This window comes from Pterocles gutturalis, unplaced genomic scaffold (genome assembly GCF_000699245.1).
Source record: "Pterocles gutturalis isolate BGI_N339 unplaced genomic scaffold, ASM69924v1 scaffold286, whole genome shotgun sequence".
Taxonomy (NCBI): domain Eukaryota; kingdom Metazoa; phylum Chordata; class Aves; order Pterocliformes; family Pteroclidae; genus Pterocles; species Pterocles gutturalis.
This window is the reverse complement of record NW_010102620.1, coordinates 41172-65204: the sequence shown is the minus strand read 5'-3', so window position 1 is coordinate 65204 and position 24033 is coordinate 41172. Positions and strand designations below refer to the sequence as shown.

The following is a 24033-nucleotide window of genomic DNA, read 5'->3' as shown; positions in this document are numbered from 1 at the left end:
TGGCATGGGTCATACGGAGTGATGATCTTTCTGTGGCATTGACCAGCTACTTGAGCTCACACCATGAAGAAATCAATATGCCTGCTGTGGGTAATGTGTAACACAGATGAAAACACCGTTAGGAAAGTCTCCAGTGTATAGTAAAGCTGTTTGTGACTCCTCCTGCACATATCTTCACTAGAGCTGCGTGCAGTCAACTGCAAATTGTGTAAGGCTGGTAGCAGAGAGGGAGGCGAGGTGCTCTCTTGCCTTCGGTTTGGTGAACACACAGTTTGGTGTGAAGACGTGCATGGACCAGCATGTGTGGGAATCATCAAAGCATTCACATGGTTAATAATGTCATCATGAACACTTCCTAACAGCTGGACGGGCTGCAGCTCTGCTCTGTTCAGTGGCACTGTGCACCCGAGCCTGGGGGAGCCAGAGCCAGGGAAGCTGCTTAGATCCTGCGCAGAGCTTCGGTAAAGTGAGTTAAGGAAACATTTGCGATTCAGAGAAGCAGTTTATGGGGCTCTAAAGAAAAACTGGCACAGCTGACATTGCTGTGTGCATTTTTGGGGGGATAATGGGATTTACGCACAGGGGTTATACTTGGTGGGTGCTCGGTGCCTGCACATCAGAAGCCACTGATTGCATTTACCTGTTTAGAAAGAAAAATGGCTTTTAATCCATCACGCAGACATGTATAAACATATCCTGGGAACTGCTCCAACAATTTCTGAGCCTTATCCAGCCATTTTTTTTCTTTATCAAAAAAGATACGGTTTGTGAGGCTTATGCTAGGCTGAACAGTTTCAAATGAGATAAAGAAACCTAAGAAAAGGGAAAAATGCATTAGACGTAATAAATATATCAATTAAGAGGCTGTAATTCTTGATTTAATACAGATTAGTCCCCTTCACAGAGACTTCTTTTTGTTTATATATATGTGTTGTGGTTTTTTTGTTGAAAGACTTGTTTCTTTGCTCTTCACAGTTTAATTTTATGAACTGTTTCTTCATCTTCCTTTTGAACAACAGGGGAAACAAAGTATCTGTGGAGTAGGAAAATGTCCTAAAAATATTGTGCAGCTCCTCTAGGTGTATAACCAATCAGGCTGGGGAATCAAGGTGTTTCGAGCAGTAATTACAGCTTGGAAATAATTCATCATTTCAACGTAAAGAGTTGTCTCTGCCCTGTAAAATTTCAGGGGCTATGACAGTGCTTACTAATGCCCTGTAACATCGTAGCTCTATGCACTTTATTTCTTCCACCGTATTTTCCCATTACTTTGTATTATGCTTCCTGTGAAAAAGGCCTGTGGAAATGTGGTCTTCAGCTGTTTTATTGGAAAAACTTAGTAGCATTTATTGTAAACCAGGATTCTTTCTGAGGATGGTTTACTCTCCTGCAAGCTGTGTGCTTTAATTATCGCTTTTAGGCTGCTGTTACCTGTGAGCTTGGCGAGGTGTCGCGGAGCAATGGGTGTGCTCCCCACATCCCGGGTGATGAGGTGGACGTCACGGTGCCTGGCAGTAATGAGGAGCAGAAATTGCAAACAGTGAGCTCACTCAGGCAGTGCGGAGGGCAGGGTTTGACCTCCAGACGTGCTGCACTGACAGTGATGAATCGTCTGCGAAGAACCTTGCCTGGCTCTCTGGGCTCCAGAGCAATTGCAGCCTGGTGACGCACGCTTTCCTTGCAAACAAGCTTTATTTCGAAGCCCTGTAGGCGTGGACATGGTCCACATAGTTACTTATTGCCTTTAAAAAGAAGTCCTGCTTTGGCCTTGGATCTGCAGTCTGAAGTGTGTTGCTCTTCGTGCAGCCTTCATCTGATGTTTAAGCAAAGGATGTGCGTTGCCTGTTCTACTAGAGATAGAGCTCCCCATCCAGGTTGTTAAATTTCACTCATTCTCCTCATTCAAGACTGATTAAAATGCTAAGTTTGCCCTTGCAAGTTATTAATTGCCAGTTAAAGAGCAGCTGTCCCATAAAAGAGAACATTAAAACCCCTGACACTTGCATAATATATGATTTGCATCAGAATCTAAGAAAGCTTTTTCCTTTACTTCCCAAAGCAATATTTTTTTACAATTATCTTCCCATTTATCTCTAATTCCCGACCCTTCAGGCAGAACTGTGTTGTGATGTACAGGGACTGCTGTGCTTTATAGCCACCTATCACACTCCACGGACCTGCGGGGGAGCATCTTGCACATGCGGTGGAGAAAACCAACTGTCACTTGAAGCCCTTGCCTGTGAATTAATGTTGTTATTGTACATGTTAACCTGAATGAGGATTGGAACATTTGCCTTGTTAGGAGAAAAAAAAGATCTTGTTTTCAGCAGTTTATCAAATAAGCGTTTCAAATGTAAGCAGAAGAAAGACAAAATGGCCTCAAGGTTCAAAAGATCAATGAGTTGCTGAGCTCTGGTTTGGACATGCTTAATTTGTGCCCATCTGCTTTGAGAGTGCTCAATGGATTAATTTTATTTCATAGCTAAAGTGTATGTACAGGAATGTGTTTGGGGCTTTAGCAGTCCCCTGTTGAGTCACAGGGCTTCTGTGGTTTTTGTTTTCCCAGTTTGAATACACACTTTGATTTCTCTCTCCCTCTTATCGAAGCCAACTGCAGCCTCAGGAAACATTACAGTCACCAGTCTAAAAAAGGGCACTCTTGCTGAAACTGTTGTCCTGCTCATAAAACCCTGTCCTTTCCTAATTTTAGTAATTCATATGCCTGTCTTGAGGTTTCTTCACTGATCTTCCTCGCTGGTCTTTTCTGGGCTCGGTGGAAGGGCAATTAGGAAAATGCAGAGGGAAGAGAGCTCAGTTCACAGACTGGTGCTCAGCTAGGCTGTACAAGGATGCAGAGGACTACCTAAAGAATTAGTAGCGAGGCAGCTGGCATGAAATGAAAATCAAAGCGCCCACTGATACGGTATCCCCCGAGGCCCTATCTTATCTTCCAGCTGCATCTTCCTTGCGAGGAAACCCCCAATCCTCATGTTCAGGCCGTGCTTTCATGGGCCGTGGGCAGTTGGGAAAATGTTCAAAGATAAACCAGAAGAGCTTGCTCAGGAGGATGCCTGTAACAAGCCTTTCTGCCTTGCTCTTAAAATTCCAGAAGGGACACTCTTAGAACAAGAAATACATTCAGCTCCTTGTAAAATTAATGAGCTGTTGCCGTACTCTTAGAGAGACATTGATATCATCACAAAGAGCCGGAGTTTCTCTGAGCAGGGCAAGAGGGAGACTGGGGACTTAGTCACTGGCGTGCAGGCTCCTGCAGAAATGAACAGCTGAGCTGCCAGAGGAGGAGAATGGAAGATCATTTCCAAACTTTGATATGGGCTCAGTTGTGGCCAGGCAATGTCCAGCTGGATTTCCTGCCTTGTGCTGCCTGGCCAAGCTCCCATCCCTTTCAGAAGATGCAGGCAGCTCCCTGCAGACGTGGTTGCGCTTCACCAGGAGTTCACCTCGCTTGTTTGTGGGACAAATTCCCTGTCAGGTCTTTTAAAGGGGAGGCAGAAAAACTCTTCCAAAAACCAAGCCAAACCAAAAACCCTGGTCGGTGCTAGGTGTCCTCCTTTCTTTCTGGATTTCCTGTACAGTGCTAGAAAATGTTTGCAGTCCAACACGCTTGTAAATTACGCAGTGTTTTAAGTGCTGGTTTGCGTAGCTCTCTGTTGTAGAACTCAAGCCTTACTTTAGAGTATAAGATGAAACTTGCATCAGGGAGGTTTTTCTAAAGAGCCCTTAGGAGAGGAGGTGTATTTAAACAATACAAGTGGTTGATTGCTTAGGAAATGGTGGAGCTGAGAGGTAGAAACGCCTCTGGTTTCTTTTATGAGCATTCACAGACACTTAGAGATGATTTTGTCTCCCCAAAGAGCCTGCTCTGTCTTTACAGGCAAGGGAACAGATATTTTCCATATAGGAAGGACACTATTTTCTTTATTTCTTTGCCTGCTAAGAGAAAGGTAAAGGGGGTGTGGAAGTAAAGTAACTCTGGAAATGGAAATCTGTGTAAGTAATTACATTATACTTTACAATGGAAGTTGCTTTGTGGGAAGATCAGTGATAGGTAAAGGGTTTCATAGAGGTGAACTGACAGGGAGGAAATTAGAGCCAGCTGAAAGGGTAGGAGGAAAAAGGTTTGTTTGGATGGTGGGAGGCAGGGCAGTGATCTCAAAAAGATGAGTAGGGAGGCATTGGGACTGTGGGCAGGGTGGTGCCCTGAAGAATCCAGTTTGGGTACTGGAAGAGATCGAAGGGAGGTAACTGTGTCACCCTGACCTGCAGCAAACGTGGAGTGCGAAGCCCCCGCGAGCCCAAAGCCTGCCGGCAGTGCCTTGCCTAGCTGAGCTGGAGTGAGGACTGGGGGGAGAAGGCAGGAGCAGGAAACAAATACGGCTGTGCAAGTTATTGAGAAACATAAAGAAAACACTCTGCTTCTCATAGTCCTTGCTTCAAAGAGACCCTGCTGTGAAAAAATTCAATCATCTTTCCAAAAAAAAAGGACTTCAGTTCTTCATTTACTCTCTCACTTGTTCCCCAACGTCCGTCAAATTCATCATGAGCATCAGCCCTGGTTTTTTATTTGGTCTTGTGTGCTCTTTGATCTCCAGGCTGCAAAGGAACAGCAGAGTGATGGGGTGGATTTATCCTAAAACAGTAGCTGAGAAAAAGAACTCTTTCAATACAGAGGAATCAACACCGAGACTGTAAAGAGAAAATCGTACTGCAACAGCACCTAGTTTTGTAGATACTTAGCTTTTAAACATTACTTTGGGAGAGTCTAGCTGTTTACAGTAGATACTGGTTATTTGGGCACCCTGAGGTTTCTCTGTCTCATTTTTATGCTCTGTTTATGGAACCTATTGACCATATATGGGTGTCTCTTTTGTTCTTCGTCACTGAAAAACTATTGCTAGGTTTGTTAACTTATTGCATCTAGCCAAACTCTCTGAGACCAGTGGCACCAGCAAGGGATTAAACTGGATGAGTATTATTTTAACAGTAAGAGGAGGAGACATATTGCCAGGTAGATGTGGAAGAATGAGGAACTAGTTGGATTTGTGTTAATTTTGTGGAATAAAACTCTTCACCCCACCTCCAGCCCTGTGCATACAAATTACGTATGGTGCTCAGGGCCTTTTGGATGATCTCTTAGTCCTTGCTCTCTACGGTGAGCTGCATGTGATCCTTTCTGGCTTCAGTGAGGCTACAGATAGATGACAAGTCTTTCCGCTCTGATGTCAGCGCAGGTTTGGGAGCTTTGGCTGTGAAGATATATGGGGTGATGCCTTGGGTCCTGAGTTCACCTTTTGTACAGTCAGAAGCTGCAGTAGGATAACTCCTGTAAGCTCTAACCCCTGTAAGGACGTTTAGAGGTTTGTCACTGAATTTGCCTCATGCACTGTTTTGCTTTTCTTACCACTGCCCTGACAGTGGTGGATTGAGAACGGACAGGGTCACTGTCTTAAGCGTAATGTTTCTTCTTGGTCACCTTTACCTCCCCTCTGGCTGTTTGTTTCCTGCCTGCAAGGCTGGGAGTGTGGGGCAGAAACTAGATAGACTGTAGACCCTGTAAAGTCAGGAGGCAAAGGAGGCAGCTGCTTGAAGGACCTTGAATCCCTGCATGCAGTCAGGATTGCATTCCTTTCGGACCTGCACCTGTGCTTGTCCACCAGTGTTTGGTAAGAATCATCTGTGTGTAATGTATAGAAGTCAGGCCAGCGACAGGCCCCAGTCGCTATTCCATTTTTGCAGGTATGGATGCAGAATTCCCCTCTGCTCCTATGTGAGCCTGTCTTCGGCTTGTAAAGTTAGATTGCTTGATAATCTGTAGTAATGCTGTCACAAGAGTCAAAAGACAGAAAGTTGAACCTTCCCTATAAATCTGACGAGAGGCCAGGTACTCCAATCAAGCTTCATTATTACATTTCTTTCAAGACAGTCATCATTTCCTTTATAATTTTGTGAATTACCATAATGAGGATTAATTTGACTTCCAGGTTGCCTTACACTGCACTGCTGTGCATACAAAAGCCTTGTTGTCAAACCTTTTGAAGCGCCTAAGTTCAGGCAGAGGTCAGGAGACACCAGCTTATGTGCTGCTGGCGAAAAATGAAAAGAGGAAAAGGCTTTGAGGCACTCTCGAGCAACTTTAAATGCTGCTTTTGGCTTGGCTTTGACGTCTGCAGTGGCCTCTTCAGGGTATGGATGTCTCGCTTCTGTGGGAAAATCAGTAAGAATGATGGGAGAGGGCCACACAGCTGTGTAGGTTGTACCTGTCCATAGTTTAAGGATAAACCTGTTTGTAGAAGCACCTAAAATCAGAGAAAGGTTTAGGGAAAGCAAAGGTCCTAAGAGAGGCTGGGAAAGAGGATGCTTGAGTGGGGCAGGAGAGACGCAGAGAATGTGTTTGCTGGGGAAGAGTGAAAACATTGTGATGCTTGGGAAGAGCACAAGGTGGGGATGAGGGCGAGAGTTCTGTTTTGCCCATCTGTGGTCACGGTATCCGCTATTCCCTGTTTCCTTTAGACTGCCACCCTTTGTGCCGCCAGTGCGTGGCCAACCTGTGGGACACCGGCAGCGTCTGTCTGAAGTGCCAGAACGCCCGTCACTTGCTCCTGGGGGATCACTGCATTCCGGACTGTCCGCTGGGATACTACGCGGAGAGTGGTGCCTGCAAAAGTGAGTAGTCCTTAGAGATGCCTCACGTAGCAGCAAGTACAATTAGTAAGTGTGATGAGTACCAGACGGCTTGTGAGGAGGAGGGGAAGGTGATTTTTCTCTCCCTCTGTGGTAAATCCCGTCTCTCAGAGGTGGTGGTGCAGAGGACAGGATGATGGTTGTGTAGGGTGGCTACTCCGAGATCACTGCTAGGAGAAGATGGGCTACTTCACCACAATAACGAATCACTTCAAACAGAGACTTTCACATATTAATCCCCAAGTCCCCAATTGGTGTGGTACCAGCGCAGTTCTGGGCTGCTGACACTTGGAAATACTTTCTGGATTTGTGTTTGAAGGGCCGTGCAACCTTTGCTCACAGAAGACAGAGCTCTGACTGCTAGTAACTCATCGTCCTAGCTGAGGTCTCCTTGCACAGTGGTGCTTACTGGGACTTGCCTTGCTACAGTAGTGGTCCAAAAAGCCATCGTTCATAGCAGCTTCTGAAACAAAAAGCCAATTTCATTCAGCCTTTCGGGCTGGCATGATGGATGTAACGCTCCAGCTGCGTGGGTGAAGCTGTGCTGATAGCACATTTTGTTCTCTGGCCTTCTGTGCCTTCACCTGTCCTTGGATCTCCTCCAGCTTTTGTTGTTGATGTGGTTTCATATTCCTATCTTTGTCTGAGGTGCTTTATATTTCTTGGACTCTTAGAAGGAAGCAGATTGCTTTTCTTGTTTCTGGCCGACAGAGACACGTTAAAGTCCAATGCATCTTACGCTGAGCAAAGTGTATTACAGTTTGTTTTAAGACAAAGAAATGAAGACAAGACATTCTGCACACGAGGATTAAGATGTAGATGCTCCCTTTGCAGGAAGTGACAGTTCCTAATCCAGTCTAACCACTGGTGGTTAATGTTTCAAAGCTCCTCTCAAGCACTCTGGGAGCTGTGTGTTTATTTACCTGCTTTTGACAAATGAAATCTCAGAGATGTATGGAATATACTCTGTGTCATTTCTTTGGGAAGACGCCCGAGAGAGATACTTTGCCTTCCTAGAAATTTTAAGCCTAGGGATAACATTTCTTCCCTTTGGTATAAAGGTTTCATTTAAAAGAAGTTTTGCATTATTCAGGCTGTTTTAAAGCTCGTGTTACATTTAGTGCTAGCTTTTCAGGGTAGTGCAGTCACTTCTCTGATTTCTTTGCCCACTTTCAAGTGTGATTAATTTGGCCTGATAAGTGTAATGATGGCATCAGTCTTTATGTAGAGGCTTATCGAGAAATATCACCAGAATATCACCATGCTCATTTTTTTTGAACCTGGTGAAACTTGCTCAAAGATGTACTTTTCCTTGAACAGAAATGCTTGTTCTTGCTGTCTCTGCAGAGTGTCACCCCTCATGTAAAACCTGCAGCGGCGGAGGTCCTTCTTCCTGCTCCTCCTGCGACACCAGCCTGGTTCTGTCCCACACCGGCATGTGCGTGCCGGTCTGTTCCCTGGGGTACTACAGGGATGGCAGCCAGACCTGCAAACGTGAGTGTCTGTCTGCAGTCCATCTCTCCTTTCTGTGATGTATTCACTGACATGTCTTTTCTTGTTCCTTTGCTTACCGTTCCTATTGGCAGGTAAAGAAAGATTTCAAGTGCCGAAAAATTCAATGTGAGTTGACAGAAGTGATTAGCTGCCTTAGAAACAGAGCCTACAGCGTGGTTTAAACTTGAACACAGTTGCAGTTTTGTTATCGACTTCAAAGACAGGAGGCTTTGTGTCCGTAGTAAAAATCTGCAGGAGAGCTCGTGTAGGCTTCCTTTTTGACTTGTCTGGGTAGCACACAGGGAAGTGGCTGAAGGCACCGGTGAATTCTGGGCTTTGTAAGAACATGGCAAGGTCAGACCAGTTTTAATCACTTCTTACAAAGGCAGACCCCCTCCCTGCTGCACTGCCAGTACCTGCCATGGAAGCTCTATTCAGATCGTAGCATTTATGCTGCATTTTTTGACATGTGAAAGCTCAGCAGAAACAAGGTACAGCTTTCTAGGCACATCCCTAGCTGGCTTAGTTGAGCTGTGATGTTTTTACCTCCTAATGATCTGGTACAGCTGATCTGGTGTTAAGTCCAGTGATGTTTTATCCTGCCAGGGCCTCTCTTTTCCTTTATTATTCTGTGCTCACTCTGGTCTTGACATCAGTTGGGTTATTTCTCATGTAATTATTGGGTTTGATGTTCCCAACTGCGAAATTGTATGGCCCAGAGACAAAAGAAATATTAAAAAACGCTGCTTGAATTGATCCACTGTAATACACACACCTAAAAATGAGTGAGTGCTTAACTGATTTGGTTTCGGTGAACCTGAACACTCAGATTTGTTAAGTCCTGCATTACTCTGCTTTAAATTATCCTGATTTATGATAAAATAACTCTGCTGCACTGCACTGACTATAGGTATCAGTATCATCCTACCTAGAGCCAGTTTCTTTACTGATGAGGTTCTACAGGAGGAAGCTGATGTGGCTGTCAGCTTTACCTGCCTTTTGTTGAAATCTGTGATTCTCCTGAAACTATTATTTCTATCTTATCAGCAGAAATGCAGACACCTTGCATAAGTTGAAGGAAATAGGTGGAAGAGTTTGTACTATTCTTCCCTTGACAGAAAAAAAAGGCTGTTCAATAATAATGAAAAGAAGGAAAGTAATGAAAAAGAGAAATAAAAAAAAGGAATCAGGGGAGTCTCACTGTTCTGTCTAGTTTCCTACAAGGTGTACAAGTTACTCACGGTTCTCTCTCGCAGTATGGATTCTTTTATTGCTAACTACACCGGAATACCTCTTCTCCTATTTAAAACGCCCTTTTCTTGTGAAAACTTCCCTTTTGATAGCCCCTGCCTCACGACACCCTGGGAGAAGTGGAATGTTCCTGAGGACTGTACCCTTCCTGAATGTGGTTCAGTGGCTCAAATGCAAATAGATTTTCACAAGCAAATTCAACTACAGTGGGACTTTTCTAATCTCCTTATTGCCAATGTCTTTTTAAGAAGTGTATGCAATCCTTGGGGCGGGAGGCTCAAGGTAAAGTGTGTTGGATTTTTGTCATTCCAAGTGTCACTTGTGCCTTTTCAAGTGAAGAACTGCTGATAAGCCATGTAGATATCAGCTGGCCCAGGCTGCTGGGAAACTGCCACTTACAGGTCAGGAAAATTGTTTAAACGGAGGTTGGCTGTTAGGCTGAGAAAATTTGGTCTCTCTTCAGCGTTTTATTTTAGTTGCATTGCACTTTTGAGGAGCTCAGGTTTGGAATGAAGTTCAGAGAGATGCTGAGTGCACGTACAGACCCTTGGAGGTGTTTCGAAGCTCAATGACTTACTGGCTGAGGATCAGTGCAAAGCTTAACAAGTTCTTCATGGCTTTAAGAACACAGATATGGAGCCATGCTGATAAAACAAGCAGACGGGATTGCTTTAAAATACAGTTTTTGCTTACTCTTCTGGCACACCTCCGTCAGTAACGTGATTTCTATAAATTTAGACCTCATGTGAAATGTTTGCCTTACTGGCTTTTCGTAGAACTTACAAATACTAATTATTCCATGTAGTATCTTAAGTGAGGTGAAATCAGACCGGCACCAGAGCATCTAAGAACAGCTACTGGATTCGTTAGGTAAAAGTTTTCTTAGAAATTCATTTGTACCTCAACCAAATGCAGGTCTTCTGTGACATTTTTTAGATAATATAAAGCAAGTAACTATTTTGAAGGACACTGTGTTCTCATTTCAGTGAGAGAAACGTGGGTATTTTCATATTTACTTCAGTATTTTGAGGTTTTGTGGTTATGAAACTCTGACTTGAGTTAAAAGCAAATTGAAGTGGATTTCTACAATTAGCCTATCACTAATAGAATTGGATTTCTGCAAGTGAGGTATTGGTGTTTAGCTCCCAAACTGTGGTTGAGTTAAATCCTATGAGAAGTTTGGTTTGATTTTCCATTAAAAATGGCCAGCTGTGCTTTATTCTCTAGTTTGGACACTTGGAGCTGTGTTTTCAGAGCTTTTTTCTCATTTTTGGTAAGTACACAACTGAGGCTGGGCAAAGACTGTGACTCGGTGTGGGTTTAGTGACACATTTGGGGCGGTTGATCGGGAACATAACGGTCCCTTTTGCATAAGTCATCACTGTCCTTGCTAGCAGGGCAATTACAGTTGTTTGTATAAAGCAGACGTGAACATCCATGAGTTTTCTGCAAATTATTTTTGTAAAATTTCATCTCACCAGAATCAGAGTGGGCTTTTCAGTGCATAGGCAAAGGGCTAGGAAGCACTTTCCAGTCTTTCATATCACATTGCCATTAAATCTCCTGCCGTGAGCTGGCGAAGAGCCCTGACATCAGCACGGGGTGGACTTGGCTGTTAGTTCAGCCTCCTGAGAGGTTTAGACCCTGGGCAGTTGAGCTGAAATATTCTGAACCTCTGGACTTTGATCCTAGATTCAGTAAATCCCTGAATTACTTTTTTCCTGGCATCTTTCTTTGCTCCAGAATTTCACACTGTGTGCAAACAAAAGGGTGGAAACATGAAGTGAAATTAAATGGGTATTTGGTCCTACCAGGGTTTACTAACTGGGTCGCAGCGGTCCGCTACGGTCTCCAGATGTGTGCCTTTATGTGTTAAGGCTAGAATCATATGAAATGTGGGTTGCTTAAAGAGAATAAGAACAGAGACAGGGAAAGCTCTTATTTGGATTCAGGGTCAGTGTTTTACCCCAACCTGTCCAAAGCAGAATAAGAAGCAGTGTGAGGAGACAAACGGAAGGAGGCTTTTTACATTTCAGAGGCTGTAAAAAGGAATGTAAGAAGCAAAAGCTCTGAAGTCTCCACGCATTTCTCTCAAAGAGGACAAGAGGAGTTGCGAGGCTACAGGATAATACTATTTTTACTTGTACAGTTGGCTGGTGTGTCGGTAATTACAGTTATTTTCTTTGTCTTTCCACAGCTTGCAACAGCCAGTGCCGGAGCTGTGACTCTGCCGTAGGCTGTACGTCTTGCCGAGATCCAGCTAAGGTCCTGTTGTTTGGAGAATGCCAGTACGAGAGCTGTGCTCAGCAGTATTACCTGGATTTTTCCAGCAGGACTTGCAGAGGTGAAAAATACATTGCTGGTTTAAGGAAAAAAGGAAGAAAAAACCCATTGTGAATGCTTTGGCTGTTAATCCGTTCTATTGCAGCCTGATCGGTGCAGGTGACCTGCTTTAAAAAGTGTGTATGGGGGGAGTTGGTCAGTGGCAGACCACTTGCGAGGTTTTTATAGTTTTTCTCTTTTTTCGCCAGTCTGCTGTCACGTACATCAGCCTTTCAGTGAAACAAGATTATTGCAAATCCTTCTCTTGTAAGAGATTTAGTAAGTGATCCAGCAAACTTTTTGAGGGTCAGGTCCAGCAATTCATGTAGTCGTGGGTCAGCTGAATAAGGAGTGAGCTTACCGGGCTGCGGCTTTCTTAGAGTGCTTACAGGGCCTTGTGTGCTTACCAGCTTCTCTCTGTCTCATTAAATGCTGCATCGCTGGATGACTGCAGGGACAACCGTTTGGAGTGATTTAAAAGACACATGACTTGAAAGATTTCCAAAACTCCCAAGGAGAGTGTTCCATAGTGGAAATAAGTGAGGATAACGTGGCTTTATGGCGGCTAACATCACTAAGACCAGGATATAATACCAATGATGTGTTATTCAGCGTTCATTTCTAGCTGGCTCTCTCAATACCTGAACCCAGCTTAACCAAGTAGTGTCTGTCCCCTTAACGTTGCGGTTCTGCGGAGAGGTGACATTGGCTGGTGTTTAGGGTGGTGGAATGAGGCAGGGCTCTTTGTCCTGGCTTTGGCTTGGACATGCCGCGTGGATTGGAGTAGTTCCGCTCACCGCAGTGAGTCCTTGTTTCCGCCTCCTCTTGCCTGTTTGCCTCGTCAGCCAAGTGTGTCTGTCATTAATTGCCAATTTGGACCCTGCAAGTGCCACCAAGATGCAAACAGTAGCGCTGGCAGCTGGGTAGCCTTGGGTGCATAGTTGGGACTCTGCTGGAGACGGAGGGGAGGTGGTGCAGGGGCGTGTGAAGGCAGACCTGATCCCGGCTGGGCCCAGTGTGTTTCTGGCCAGGGAAAGCTACAAACTCAGCGTCGGCAGAGAAGGAACATTGCTACTTAAGGGATAAAGTCAGACTTTATGGGCAACAAAACTGTGCCAGTGTTAGCAGGTCTGAATGCTGAACAAGAGCCAAGCCTGCTCAAATTTGACGTAGTTCGGACATATTAGGTCCAAGACTGAAAAAAAGTCAGCCGGAACAAAACAAAACAAAACAGTGCTTTCTTATTTTTTTAGTTTAACAGTTTTTTACTGCGCTTTTTGCTTCCAGGGCTTACATTCCCATAGCTTATAGACCCCAGGTCTATAGCACCTGTATAGGGGGAGCACCCAGAAGGGGCTGCCCTACCTTGGCTTTTGTTTCTTCCAGAGTGTGACTGGAGCTGTAACGCTTGTCAAGGCCCCCGGAGGACCGACTGCCTGCAGTGCATGGAGGGCTACGTTCTCCACGCAGGAGCTTGTGTGGAGCAGTGCCCTGAAGCTTTCTACATGGAGTCAGACACATGCCAGAGTGAGTTCTTTTTGAGCGTTACTTCTGAACACTGCTGCCATGGTGTTTCCCTGCTTGCCTCCAATTTGTGCGCGTCGTGCATTCAGAAAGCGCGTTCTAGCTTCAGATCTCCAGCACACACGCACTAGAGCTGCGGTTCCTGCGGGGTGTGACAGCACAGCGCAGGCAGCAGTACAAAGTGGTGTTGAGCTGAACTCTTTGCATACGACTTTCAGGGTGTGATCAACACTGCCTTCAGTGTCGCCAAGCAGATGAGTGCAGCCTTTGCGAAGCCCCGTTTTTCCTCCTGGATGCTCACTGTGTTCACGAATGTGGGAAGCGTTATTATGCAGACCACGCGCAGCGAAAGTGCACAGGTAAGCAAAGCAAGCGTGATGTGGTGGCGGGGGACCTGGGTTGTAGTCTCTGTTCTGTACATTACTTGTTCTCTGCAAGGGTGGAGTGAAGAGGAAGTGCTTGGATGCTGTGTTAAACTCACTGTGGAGGTGATGCAGTAACCTGAGAATTAGACAACAAGCTGTATCTGCATTTAGACATGCCTAGTTCAGGAGGAATGAGATTCAGTGTAGATGGCTGCTGGTGTGTTTGTGTATGTGTGTACACATTGTATATTTTAAAAAAAAGTATTAAAAACACATTTTTAGAAAGGTTTGAGTTGTATTTGTGGGTTGTGTAGGACTTGAATGTGTATTTGGAGTATTTTTTTCAAATTGGTACAACGGTTACTTCAAAACATGTTTCTTCCACTTGGCAGTTTGTGTCAGGTTCTCTGTAGTTAATGGGAAACAGTGGCCGAACAAGGAAGGAAATTCTTAAAGACTCTTTTATCTAAACTCTTTGCCCGTTCTCTTTGGTTGTTTTTGTCAGGTGGGTAAGACACAAACAGCAGTGGTGTTCCCGTTCCGACCCCCGGGGACAGCTCTGCTACACACCAGTAGCTGCGTTGTTTTTGCAGTGTCTCAGTGGGGTTGTGCTTTCCATCCAATGCAGCTTGCCCTGCTGGGTGCCTGGAGTGTGACAGTGACAGCCTGTGCCACCTCTGCGACAGCACCACCTTTCTGAAGAATAAGATTTGTGTTTCTGCCTGTGGCCAGGGTTTCTATGGCAACACGGGGACCAGAAAGTGTGAAAAAGGTGAGTGTGTCTCATGATAAAGCACCCGAGCTGACAGGCTTCCAGCAGATTTTAGGGCCAGTAGTGTTCATTCTGCGGCATTATTGGAATTCAGTTTTGTGCAGTTTCATCTTGGCTGTTAAAAGTTGGCGGCTATTTTTCTCCAACTTTTTTTTTGTATGTACATGGTTTTCTAAGTGAAGTTACCTAGTTGGGTATGGAGGCATGTCTTTCTAATCACAGCATCATTTATCATCAGGGTAAAACAAATGAAAAAGTATCTTGGGGGAAATCAACTGTAGTGCTTACCTAATCTTTTCTTTGTTCTAAATGAAGATTGACTGGTCCATCTGCGGTGCAGGCCAGTGTATGGTGGCTTTGAGTTTTGTGGTGGGGAGCTCCAGGTGGGAAGTGACTTGCCGAAGCTTCTCAAAATCCTAGTGGGGGTTGGGATAGATTGCAATTCCTCTTGAGATGGTGGTTTTCCACCTCGGTCAGTAATGAACAGGGTGTTATAAGGGTCTGGCACTCTGTTGTCCAAAAGATGGTAGCGACAGGCAAGACGGTAATACAACCCATGGCTGTGAAATAAGAATCATTCATTCAGTAATCCTTTTCCCTTCTCTTTCTTTTCAGTCAGCAAGCGTCCCTCCATCTCCCCTGTGAACAGCACCCTGCCAGTAGGGCTTGGTGGGGTAAAGCCCCTGGACCTCTCCTTGCTGGGCGTGCGTGATCTGGATGGTGACATGGGACAGCTCATGTTCCATATCGACAGCACTCCCTCCAACGGCCGGCTGGTGATGGTGAAGAATGGGAAGGAGGTGCAGCTGGGCAAAGGCGACCACTTCAGCTGCCAGGATGTGAGAGAGAAGAGAGTCCGCTTTGTGCACAGCAAAGAGAAATCCAGGTGACTCTGTTCATACTTTTTTCAGAGCTCGTGCCTTAAAAAAAAATTGACATATCTTGAGAACAGGTATTCCCTTCTTCCTTGGAAACATTCTCACAGTGAAGCACAATTCTTACGTCTGCTAAATAGGTTATCAGTTTATTTTGGAGATAGTGTACCATAGTATAAATTAATGGTGCAAAAAAAAAAAAAAATTTCTCTGTTTGTGGTATAAGAGATCACTGTGACCCAGCTACCAAACCTGTTGTGCTCTGGGGACGCAGGAGTCTGTCTCATCTTTAGGGTACGGGTTTTAAACTGGCATGTTAGTCTGGCTCTTACAACAATGTCTCAATACTGTCAGGAAGATGCTCAAATGATGTCACCACTATGCTGTGCAGCATAATCTGCATCCAGCCGTTAGTTCTTTGCCTGCAATATGAGCTCTGTTAGTGTCCTGGGATAATTAGTGGTTTTTAGTATCTGGCAATGCTCACACTGCAAGCACAGTGCAAGGAAGCGGATTTTTCCTGCTACCAGGCAATGAGCCAGTCATCCTGCCAAATTTCACACTTGATTTACATCACCATAAAGCCTTGGAACTAGGACTGATGTCGGTGGAATTGTTCTGGATTTCTGCCTGTGTATAGGTAGGATATTCTTTGATCCATTGTTTTTGATAAGACTGTCAGGGTGTCCTTCTGATGCCAAGGATCTTGTCTTGAGAGGCGTAGCTCTTGATGTTCAAGGTTATGGGGTGGCATTATTGAAAAGTAAATAGGAAACAAAAATGCTGAAAAGTGGGAGCTTCTGTTCCAAAGCCAGCTAAGTGACATTTTTCTTTAGCAGCGAATAGCTGACATTTAGAATCTGTACTTTATCTTGGAGGTGCCATCCTATGTAGGTAACATTAGTTACAGGAAAATGAGGATATATTATTACATTGTTAAAGGTATTTTATTACATAATTGAAAAAACTTGAGCTAAAGCTTCTGTCGCTAAGCTAGTCATTTTTACTGAATATGGAATATTTTTATCATTACTGAGTCCTGCTAGAGCACTACATTAATTTTATTATCTTGTATTTTGGCTTGTGGGCGACTTGTTTAGGAAAGGACACTTTTCCTTGAAGGTCAGCGATCAACAGTTCTTCTCCCATCCTGAGGTGGTCAACATTCAAGCATTTTCAACCCAGGTAAGGTTCTAAAGCTCAGAAAAAACCTCCAATTTTGTACCATTTGGAGCCCCAGTTTCTTGCAGAGATAACAAAAGAGCTGGGCAGAACTTGAGCTGGTGTTCAAGGCAGATTAGACTCATCCCTCACTTAGCTGAGAGGCAGCCAAGAGTCATATGGAAGAACTGGACGTGGGGTAAGTGACTGAAGAAGCTGGCCCATGTAATTTTGGTTGTGCAGGGAATTGTAGCGGTGCAATCACAGAGCAGTTATCAGTGAGGGCTGAGGAGCCCCTACTGTTTAAATTATTCTTTGGATCTGCAGATGGTCTAGTTCAGTCTCTTACTGCAGGGCAATTGAGCAATGATTGATCCCTATGGTAGGGATGCTTTGACAGTCAAGAGCATTTACTTAAATGTTCTGTTCTAGGACAGCTGGGAATTAAATCCACATGAGCTATTTAAAGTGTGTCTCTTAAACTGCTTGCCACTTGTAGACAAGTTGATGGTGCTGTCAAGTGTCCATGTCTCTCATATTATTATTTCAAGTCTGTAACACAGTGTTGTGGAGGGGACTCACCCAGGAGATGGCATACAGGCAGTACGGTCATGACTCCTTTTCTAAGGGCAGACGCTCTGAAAGGCAAGGTATGAAGAGGTGTGTGAGGTGCACATGAAGGGAGAGAGCACAGTGTTACGGAGGGGCTGTGTGTGTCCCGCTCAGCCTAGCAGCAGGTCACATCATCACGTCCCTCTGGGTGGCCTTTGATGCCCACTCAAGCTGTGGGTGTTCCTGTGGTGCTGCTGCAAAGGTGGTGGATGTGCTGGAGCTGTCCGGCCCAGCTTCCCACGTGCTGCTGCTCCTGCTGACAGCCAGTTCTCCATGGGTTTGCTTGGATGGTGTCCAAGAAGGCTTTGCAGCTTGCACTGAGCTTTTTCCAGAGCCGAACTGTCTAGTTGAAAGCTCTGTCAGCTAGCTGTGCTTGCACTGAAGTTGTTGTGGCTGCTTGGCATATTCTGGTAATGTAAGGAGACTTTAAAGTGCGAATGAGACTCAGCTGCTCTTAAGGGCCATTTACGTCCTCAGAGGAGCATTAAATGGCTTGATAAGACTGTAACTGGAAATGCGGCTGTCATCCTTTCTCTTCCAGTACTGACTCCTTCCTGCCTACAAGCCTGACTCAGCATCCATCCTCACAATGAGTAATTTAAGAAATGAATTTCTTTTAATCATGGCAGAGGTGGGTGGGTTTGTGTCTGAAGGTGCAGGTGCTATTCTGTGCCTCTTGCTGAGTGTAGTAGGAAACGTAGCCAGCAGCAAAAAAACATGGTGAGCTGCTGACCTGCTCACTGTGTGCCATGCTGGGGAGCTGCAAGGGACACTCCGATTTACCGTGTTTAGTGTTCGACTCTCCTGAGATGCATCATCTCTGTGATTCTCTCACTATCTTTAGACTTTGAACTGCTTGGGTATTTTCTGGATTGGGGTCCTAGAGAGGTGGTAGCTTCAGGGTTAGGAATTAAATTTTTTAATTGCATTTTGTTGCTTTTAATTATTATATTCCATATTAGTCATTCTGCACCTTCTGGAAATTAGAAGTGTTCTAGTTTGACCTTCAGTGTAATTTGTGGATTTTGATCCTGTTGCATGTATATTGATTCTGCCTGGTGCGGAAATCTTTGCTCAGTCTAATCTCTTGTTTACCTCGGTAGGACGTTCACCTAAGTAGGAGCTGCAGTCACTGTCCCTGAATACCTAAGTGAGGTTTAATAACAGGAGTTTTTCCTGCCCATCCTTAAGAACCCTGCCAAGTTGCACGCAGGTGAGATGGCAGCAGTTAGCTCTCTGATGGATGTTCCCAGGGCTCGGACTTTGTCTCTGCGGGATCACCCCGCTCCCCAGGCAAGGTATTACTGATTGCAGACGGTGTTCACTGGGATCAATGGGGGCTGCGGATTTAAACTTTCTTGATGATGAAGAACTAGATTTAAACCAGCAGAAATGTGGGCTGCGGCTGATCTTTGTTTTGGGATTAATAAAGCTGTGTGGAGTCGTTGAAAATAAATTAAAAATGCAGACGACACCCAGTTTTGCTGTCTTTGAGATGGGCTTTATCAGTTCGAGACAAGCAAAAGCACATCCTTCAGCACTGCTTGATTGGCTCATTTCTACTGAGAAGCATTAATTCAAGCTTCTGCCTCTCAGTTTGCCTCACTGCTTTTACTACCCTGTGTAGGTTATTCTCCTTCTCCTGGTATTCTTCCTTTTTTCCCCTCTCTGCAACCCATTTTAAGCAGATAATCTGTTGTGTGGGGTCTTATTTGGAAGCATCAGTGCTCTGAAAGGTGTCGAAGTTACCAAAGCTGTAGGTTATGCACAGGGAAGATGTGGTATGTCTCCATCCCCAACCCACCCTGAACTATTCACATGTAACATGCAGACCTTCCAAAACACCTGGTGTCCGCGCTTGCATTGGAATTTCCGTGGATGATGATAAGGCAAAGCTGTGTCCCTTGCCTCTTAGCCCTGCAGACACCAAAGGGAATACAGGCTCTGGCTGATAACGAAATTGCTTTCTGTAGAAACGTACTAAGTTTTTTTTTCCTTTCCTAAGCTTTCCGTGGCATGAGAATCTTATTTTAATGGAACTAAATCAATCTAAATTGCTAGATATTCTTAGATGAGTCTGCTGGGGGGAAAGTGTGGTGAGTGATTCTCTGCTGCATAGAAATACGAGACTTCCAGGGATGAAGTGAACTAATTTCCTTAACGCCACATTTTTCCTTCCAGACTTTGATCGTGATCGAATTGCTGAAGTGTAGCAAACACCTAAGAGCTGCTTTTGTGTTTCAGGCCCCGTACGTGTTCAGAAATGAGGCTCTCCTTGTCGGCAGAGGAGAAAGTGGCACTATAACAGACCTGTTGCTGGGTGTGGGAGACAGTGACAATCCTCAGGACGTTGTGCTGGTGGTTTTAGAGCCTCCACGTCACGGGCAGCTGATGAAACCTCCTGGGGATTCAGCTTCCACAGTCCACCCATTCCACCTCGATGACCTTGCCGGCGGGCTGCTACGTTACGCTCACGATGGCTCCGACACCCGGGATGATGCAGTTCTTCTGCAAGTGAGCGATGGCTACCACTTCCAGAACATCCTGTTCCGCATTAAGATTGCTCCCAAGGTACGTGCTGTGACATAAACCCTCGCAGGCGATTACAAGTCTGGAGAAGTATCGCTGTGTCCCTGAGGTGTCACTAATCCTACGGCGACAGGCTGTGGTCAGAGACTGGAGACGTAGGGGATTGATTGAGTTTTGGAGGTCACCTGAATTCTTGGTTTGCGAGAGGGATGGTTCAGCTCAAATCGTGCAGCTTTGACAATTTGAAAGCCATAGTTATTTGATAAAGAGGTCTTCTGGAGTTGCAGGTGAGAGTTTTGCCCTGGTAAGGGCAGTGAATTAGAGAAGGAGCAGATGGCGGGGAGAGAGGGCTGGCGAGATGGGCTGTCTTGTTACGTACAGATCTGGGAATTACACAACCTCTGAGCGCTTCCACTCCATGAAAAGAAGTTAGGAGATGACATTACCCCTCTTTTGTCCTCTTCGCTGCTGTATTAGGTGCCTTTCACAGCAACTTAGGCGTGAAAATGTTAAGTAAGGTTTACAAGCCCTACGTGCAGGCGTGTAGTTAGCACAAGGAGGGACTGATCCCATCTGGACCTGCGGGTGCTCCTGAAGCTGCAGTAGTAATTAATGATAATTAGTGACATGACTCACATCAGTCTGGGAATGAAAAAGGGGCTGCTTTCAAGCCTGGGGCTGGGTTTTCAGACTCCTGGAAGAAGAGCAGCCCTGGCTGTGGTTTCTTTACCCAGATCACTTACACAGTCCTAAGGAGTCTGTGTAAGGTCAGAGGGGCTGTAAAAATGCTTGGACACCACTGTGGTGTTTGCAACTTTTTTTTTTTTTTTCTGTTGATTAAACAGGTTCTTGTAAAGCCAGTGAGGGTGAATTGCTGAGTTTAGTTTCTTTTATTAGCAGATTTTGCACTCCCTTGGCTCTCATTATCTTTCCAAGTCTCTCTCTGTGCAGCCCTTGGCTACAGAGAAGAATGAAGGCGGTGACAGAGGTGAGGGTGGAGCAGCTTTTAGTGTGAGGGTAAAAGCTGGCAGATACCCAGCTCTTGCCTCATCTTAATTATCGTCTTTGTGGAGTAGCCTTGGGAGCTGAAATGGAGGCAGGGTTTGTTTCTGAAAAGGTTCTGTTGAGCCACACACAGGAAGACACTTCTCTTTGTTTGTGTCCAAAGATCGCTGAAGAGCCTGGTAGGACCCTGGCTGGAGGTGAGGGTGTTGGAGGTGTGGGTTTTGAACCACGTTTTACTTGTCTGAGCCTGCAGAGCTTGTTATAATGTGCTGCTGGATGGTTTTATATTGTAAGTCCTGGTGTGAAAGGACATTTCTAGGATTCCTGTTCAGTGGGCTCAGACAGTGTAGTTCTCAGACATTAATCCATAGGAGCACTGCAGTGGAAGCGTGAAAACATAAAAGAAGGACAACATAACCTTCCAAATATTATGAATTAAGGGAGTTTTGTTTATTCACAGTGGGTATGCTTTATTTTCTGCAAGGTGCTTTTTTTAGTCCCTTTGGTTGCTGACAGCCTGCTTTTCCCTGTTTGCCCACATCCAAACATTTCGTTTGACCTACTGCAGTCTGAACAGCTGGCCTCTATTTTGAGAGCTCTTAATTATGATTTCCACTGCTGTATATTTTTGTTGATGTTCCCTACCAATGACAGCTTCTGTGCAGTTATTTTGTGACCTGCTGGTGCTTCATTTTCGGCCAAGCACCACCAGTGGTGCTCCAATGGGGAATACGGAGCCTGTGCCCTGGAAAATATGATCCACAGACTGGATACTGTAAGTCAGAGGAGGTCAGACCTACCCACATGTGATCTGTCCCTTTCTGAGAGGCTGGGATGAATGCAGGGCAACAGCAGAAGATGTTTATTTTTAGGGATGTGTGTTAGGTCTTGTTGAATGGGCAGGTTGCCTCCATTCAGTTCCTAAAATCTGGGCTCTTCACAACATATAGGATCTACCAGACTTCTCCACGGCTTCTACAACTGCGTTACCGAGCGCAGTCATTGTCGGCTGCAGCGCAATAGGGGATGTAAAGACGGAGTGGTCCTTGGGCCTCTAGAGGAGAGCCAGCTGAGGGGGGGTCTCCAGGGTATTTGCAAGGAGCAGGGAGCTGTAGCATGGACCAGGGAACACGTCAGCCTCCCCAGGCTCTCTGAAAACACTTCTCTTGTAGAAAAGCGTGAGATTGGTCTTGAACATGGCTTTGCTCATGGAGAGGTGATACCGGTTATAGAGGTGTGTAAAGATACCAGAGGTGCCATAGAGAGATACTTTTGAGTGGGTAGGAAGCTGTTGTTCTGTAAGTACCCATGGAAGGTGTATATGTTTAGAAATAAAATGAAGAGACGTGGGACAAAATGTGTATCCAATCACACTAGTGTAGTAGACTGGATACTTTCGTTCAGATGTGGATAGGTGTGAATCTTCCGCTGCGCCGTGGAGATAAATTCTGTCAAGACACGTCGAACATCAAGCAGAGAGAGAACGAGGATGGTGGTAAAAGTCAAAATTATGGAGGGAGACTGAGATCAGGAAGTTTTAGGCTCTGAGACGGGATATTAGAAGCATTGGAGGCCAAGGTCAGCTCTGCAGGGTGAGAATGGGGTCTGAGGGATATAGGTGAAGGATGCACAGACATTTCTGGAAGCACACAACCTGGGCTGAATGCATAAGAAATTCCCAAGTACTCTGATTAATCTTTTCTGCTGTTCCTCACACATGCAGAATGACAGAAGCCCTCGGCTGGTGACAAATTCCCTGGTCTGGGTGCCCCAGGGAGGCATGCTACAGATCTCCAAGACAATTCTGCACGCTGAAGTGCCTGGTGCCCGTGACTCCGAGATCACCTACACCATCACCAAGGACCAGCCAGGACATGGTAAATATCTTTGGGAGTTTGGTTGTCAAAAAGCAGCTGTAGGGTATCGCTTTTCACCCCACATGCCCCAAGGTCTCCAAGCCCTAAATAAAAGTGCAGAGTTCTGGTGACTTCTAGGGAAAAGGATGTTCTTTGCATCAATACTGGAATGCAATTCTTCCGTGTTTTTTTGCTCACAACAAATAGCATTTGAGGGAATATTTCCCTGTAATGCTGTGCTGAATGAGTGCCGCTAACCTCGTATTTTTCCAGTTCAAATGGGCATGTGAAGTAATGAAGCACTATTGTCCTGCCTGGTAATCGGAACTTCTCCAACTTCATTTCTCTGGTGGTGGTGAAATTCTGATGGATTTACAGCCTCGTGAGAGCAGGATCTTACTGCCAAAAGATAATATCCCACAATGAATGTCTGGTTTAAGAGCAGCATAGAGTAATATCTACCTCTGGAAACTGCTGAGCCAAAGTTTACCTTGAGGAAATGGAGAACTCCCTAAATTCCTTGGCACTTGATTTAATTTCTACTAATGGAAGAGGTTATTGACTCAAACAGAAACTGGTGACATTTGCATCCGCATATAATTCTTGTCTCCAAATTCCTTTTGAGAGGCTCTGGCCTCACCTCTCACAGTAATGGCTTACACAAGCAACCCCTTGCGCAGGACTGCAGCTTCTAGAATATCCTCTGGACCCGGGCCAGGGAGTGTGGAAGGTACTGGGATTTGTGGCTGAGATACACATTGAGCGAAGCTGGATGGAAAAGCAAAGATGTGGAGGGAAAGGAAATATGAACAGAAAAGAAAAATGCTATTTTCCCCATCAGCATCACCGTTTTCTTCACTAGAACCAAAGTCTTTAAATCGTGTGCTTTGCAGTTCTGTGCAGTATCAGTGCTTTTCATTTGCTGAGCCAGATAAAATTAGGATCCCTTGAGCAAGAGGAGTGCTGGTTTTTGCCTTTTGCTGTAAGGAAAGGCTGGTTTCCGTAACAGCTGAATGCAAACATAGATTATGTTATTTTTGCAATTTAGAAGAGAAGCAATTAATTTGTATTCCTCATTTAGTTTGCTGCAGATGAAGGACTGTCTTCTCATTTTTAATAAGCATTTACAGGAAAACAAAATTTTTTTCCCTGAGGAGCTTGTCTCCTGCTGCCTAACCCTAACGAAAATTTATAATCCTGTATTTGTATCGCCATAATTATCTCTCCTGTAGTTAATTGCAATAACACAAATGGATTTGTAGCTATAGGTGAGGAATAAGCAGTAGAAATCAGTGGTCTTCAAAGTTTTATCTAAAATACTATTTCACAGAATGGGAGGCAAAAAATAAGACAGAGCAATAGAAAATGTCTCCTTAATCAGTTGGGGCTTATCTGCCTCTCTTAGTATTTGATTAATGGGGAAGATATTCATACCTGCAGAAAATACACAATTTGATTTTAGATAGGGGAAAAAAATCTTCAGAATTGGCTGCTGCATTTCTATAGCACAAGTGCATGGATAAAGAAGGCTTCTTGCCTGTTATTTTGAGACCCTGAACCAAACA

The 24033-nt window shown here is 44.9% G+C and overlaps 1 protein-coding gene across 1 annotated transcript in view; it reads left to right on the top strand.

Moving 5' to 3' along the window:
• FRAS1 (Fraser extracellular matrix complex subunit 1) overlaps window positions 1-24033 on the top strand; it is a gene marked incomplete at its 5' end in the record, with an annotated part of 95622 nt that overhangs the window by 31379 nt on the left and 40210 nt on the right. Inside the window, 10 exons of the mRNA XM_010086335.1 lie at window positions 6532-6684; window positions 8050-8196; window positions 11645-11791; window positions 13156-13296; window positions 13512-13652; window positions 14287-14430; window positions 15046-15316; window positions 16406-16490; window positions 19323-19649; window positions 22336-22489. Of these exons, the coding sequence (XP_010084637.1) occupies window positions 6532-6684; window positions 8050-8196; window positions 11645-11791; window positions 13156-13296; window positions 13512-13652; window positions 14287-14430; window positions 15046-15316; window positions 16406-16490; window positions 19323-19649; window positions 22336-22489 (1710 nt within the window). The remainder of the gene's footprint in view (window positions 1-6531; window positions 6685-8049; window positions 8197-11644; window positions 11792-13155; window positions 13297-13511; window positions 13653-14286; window positions 14431-15045; window positions 15317-16405; window positions 16491-19322; window positions 19650-22335; window positions 22490-24033) is intronic.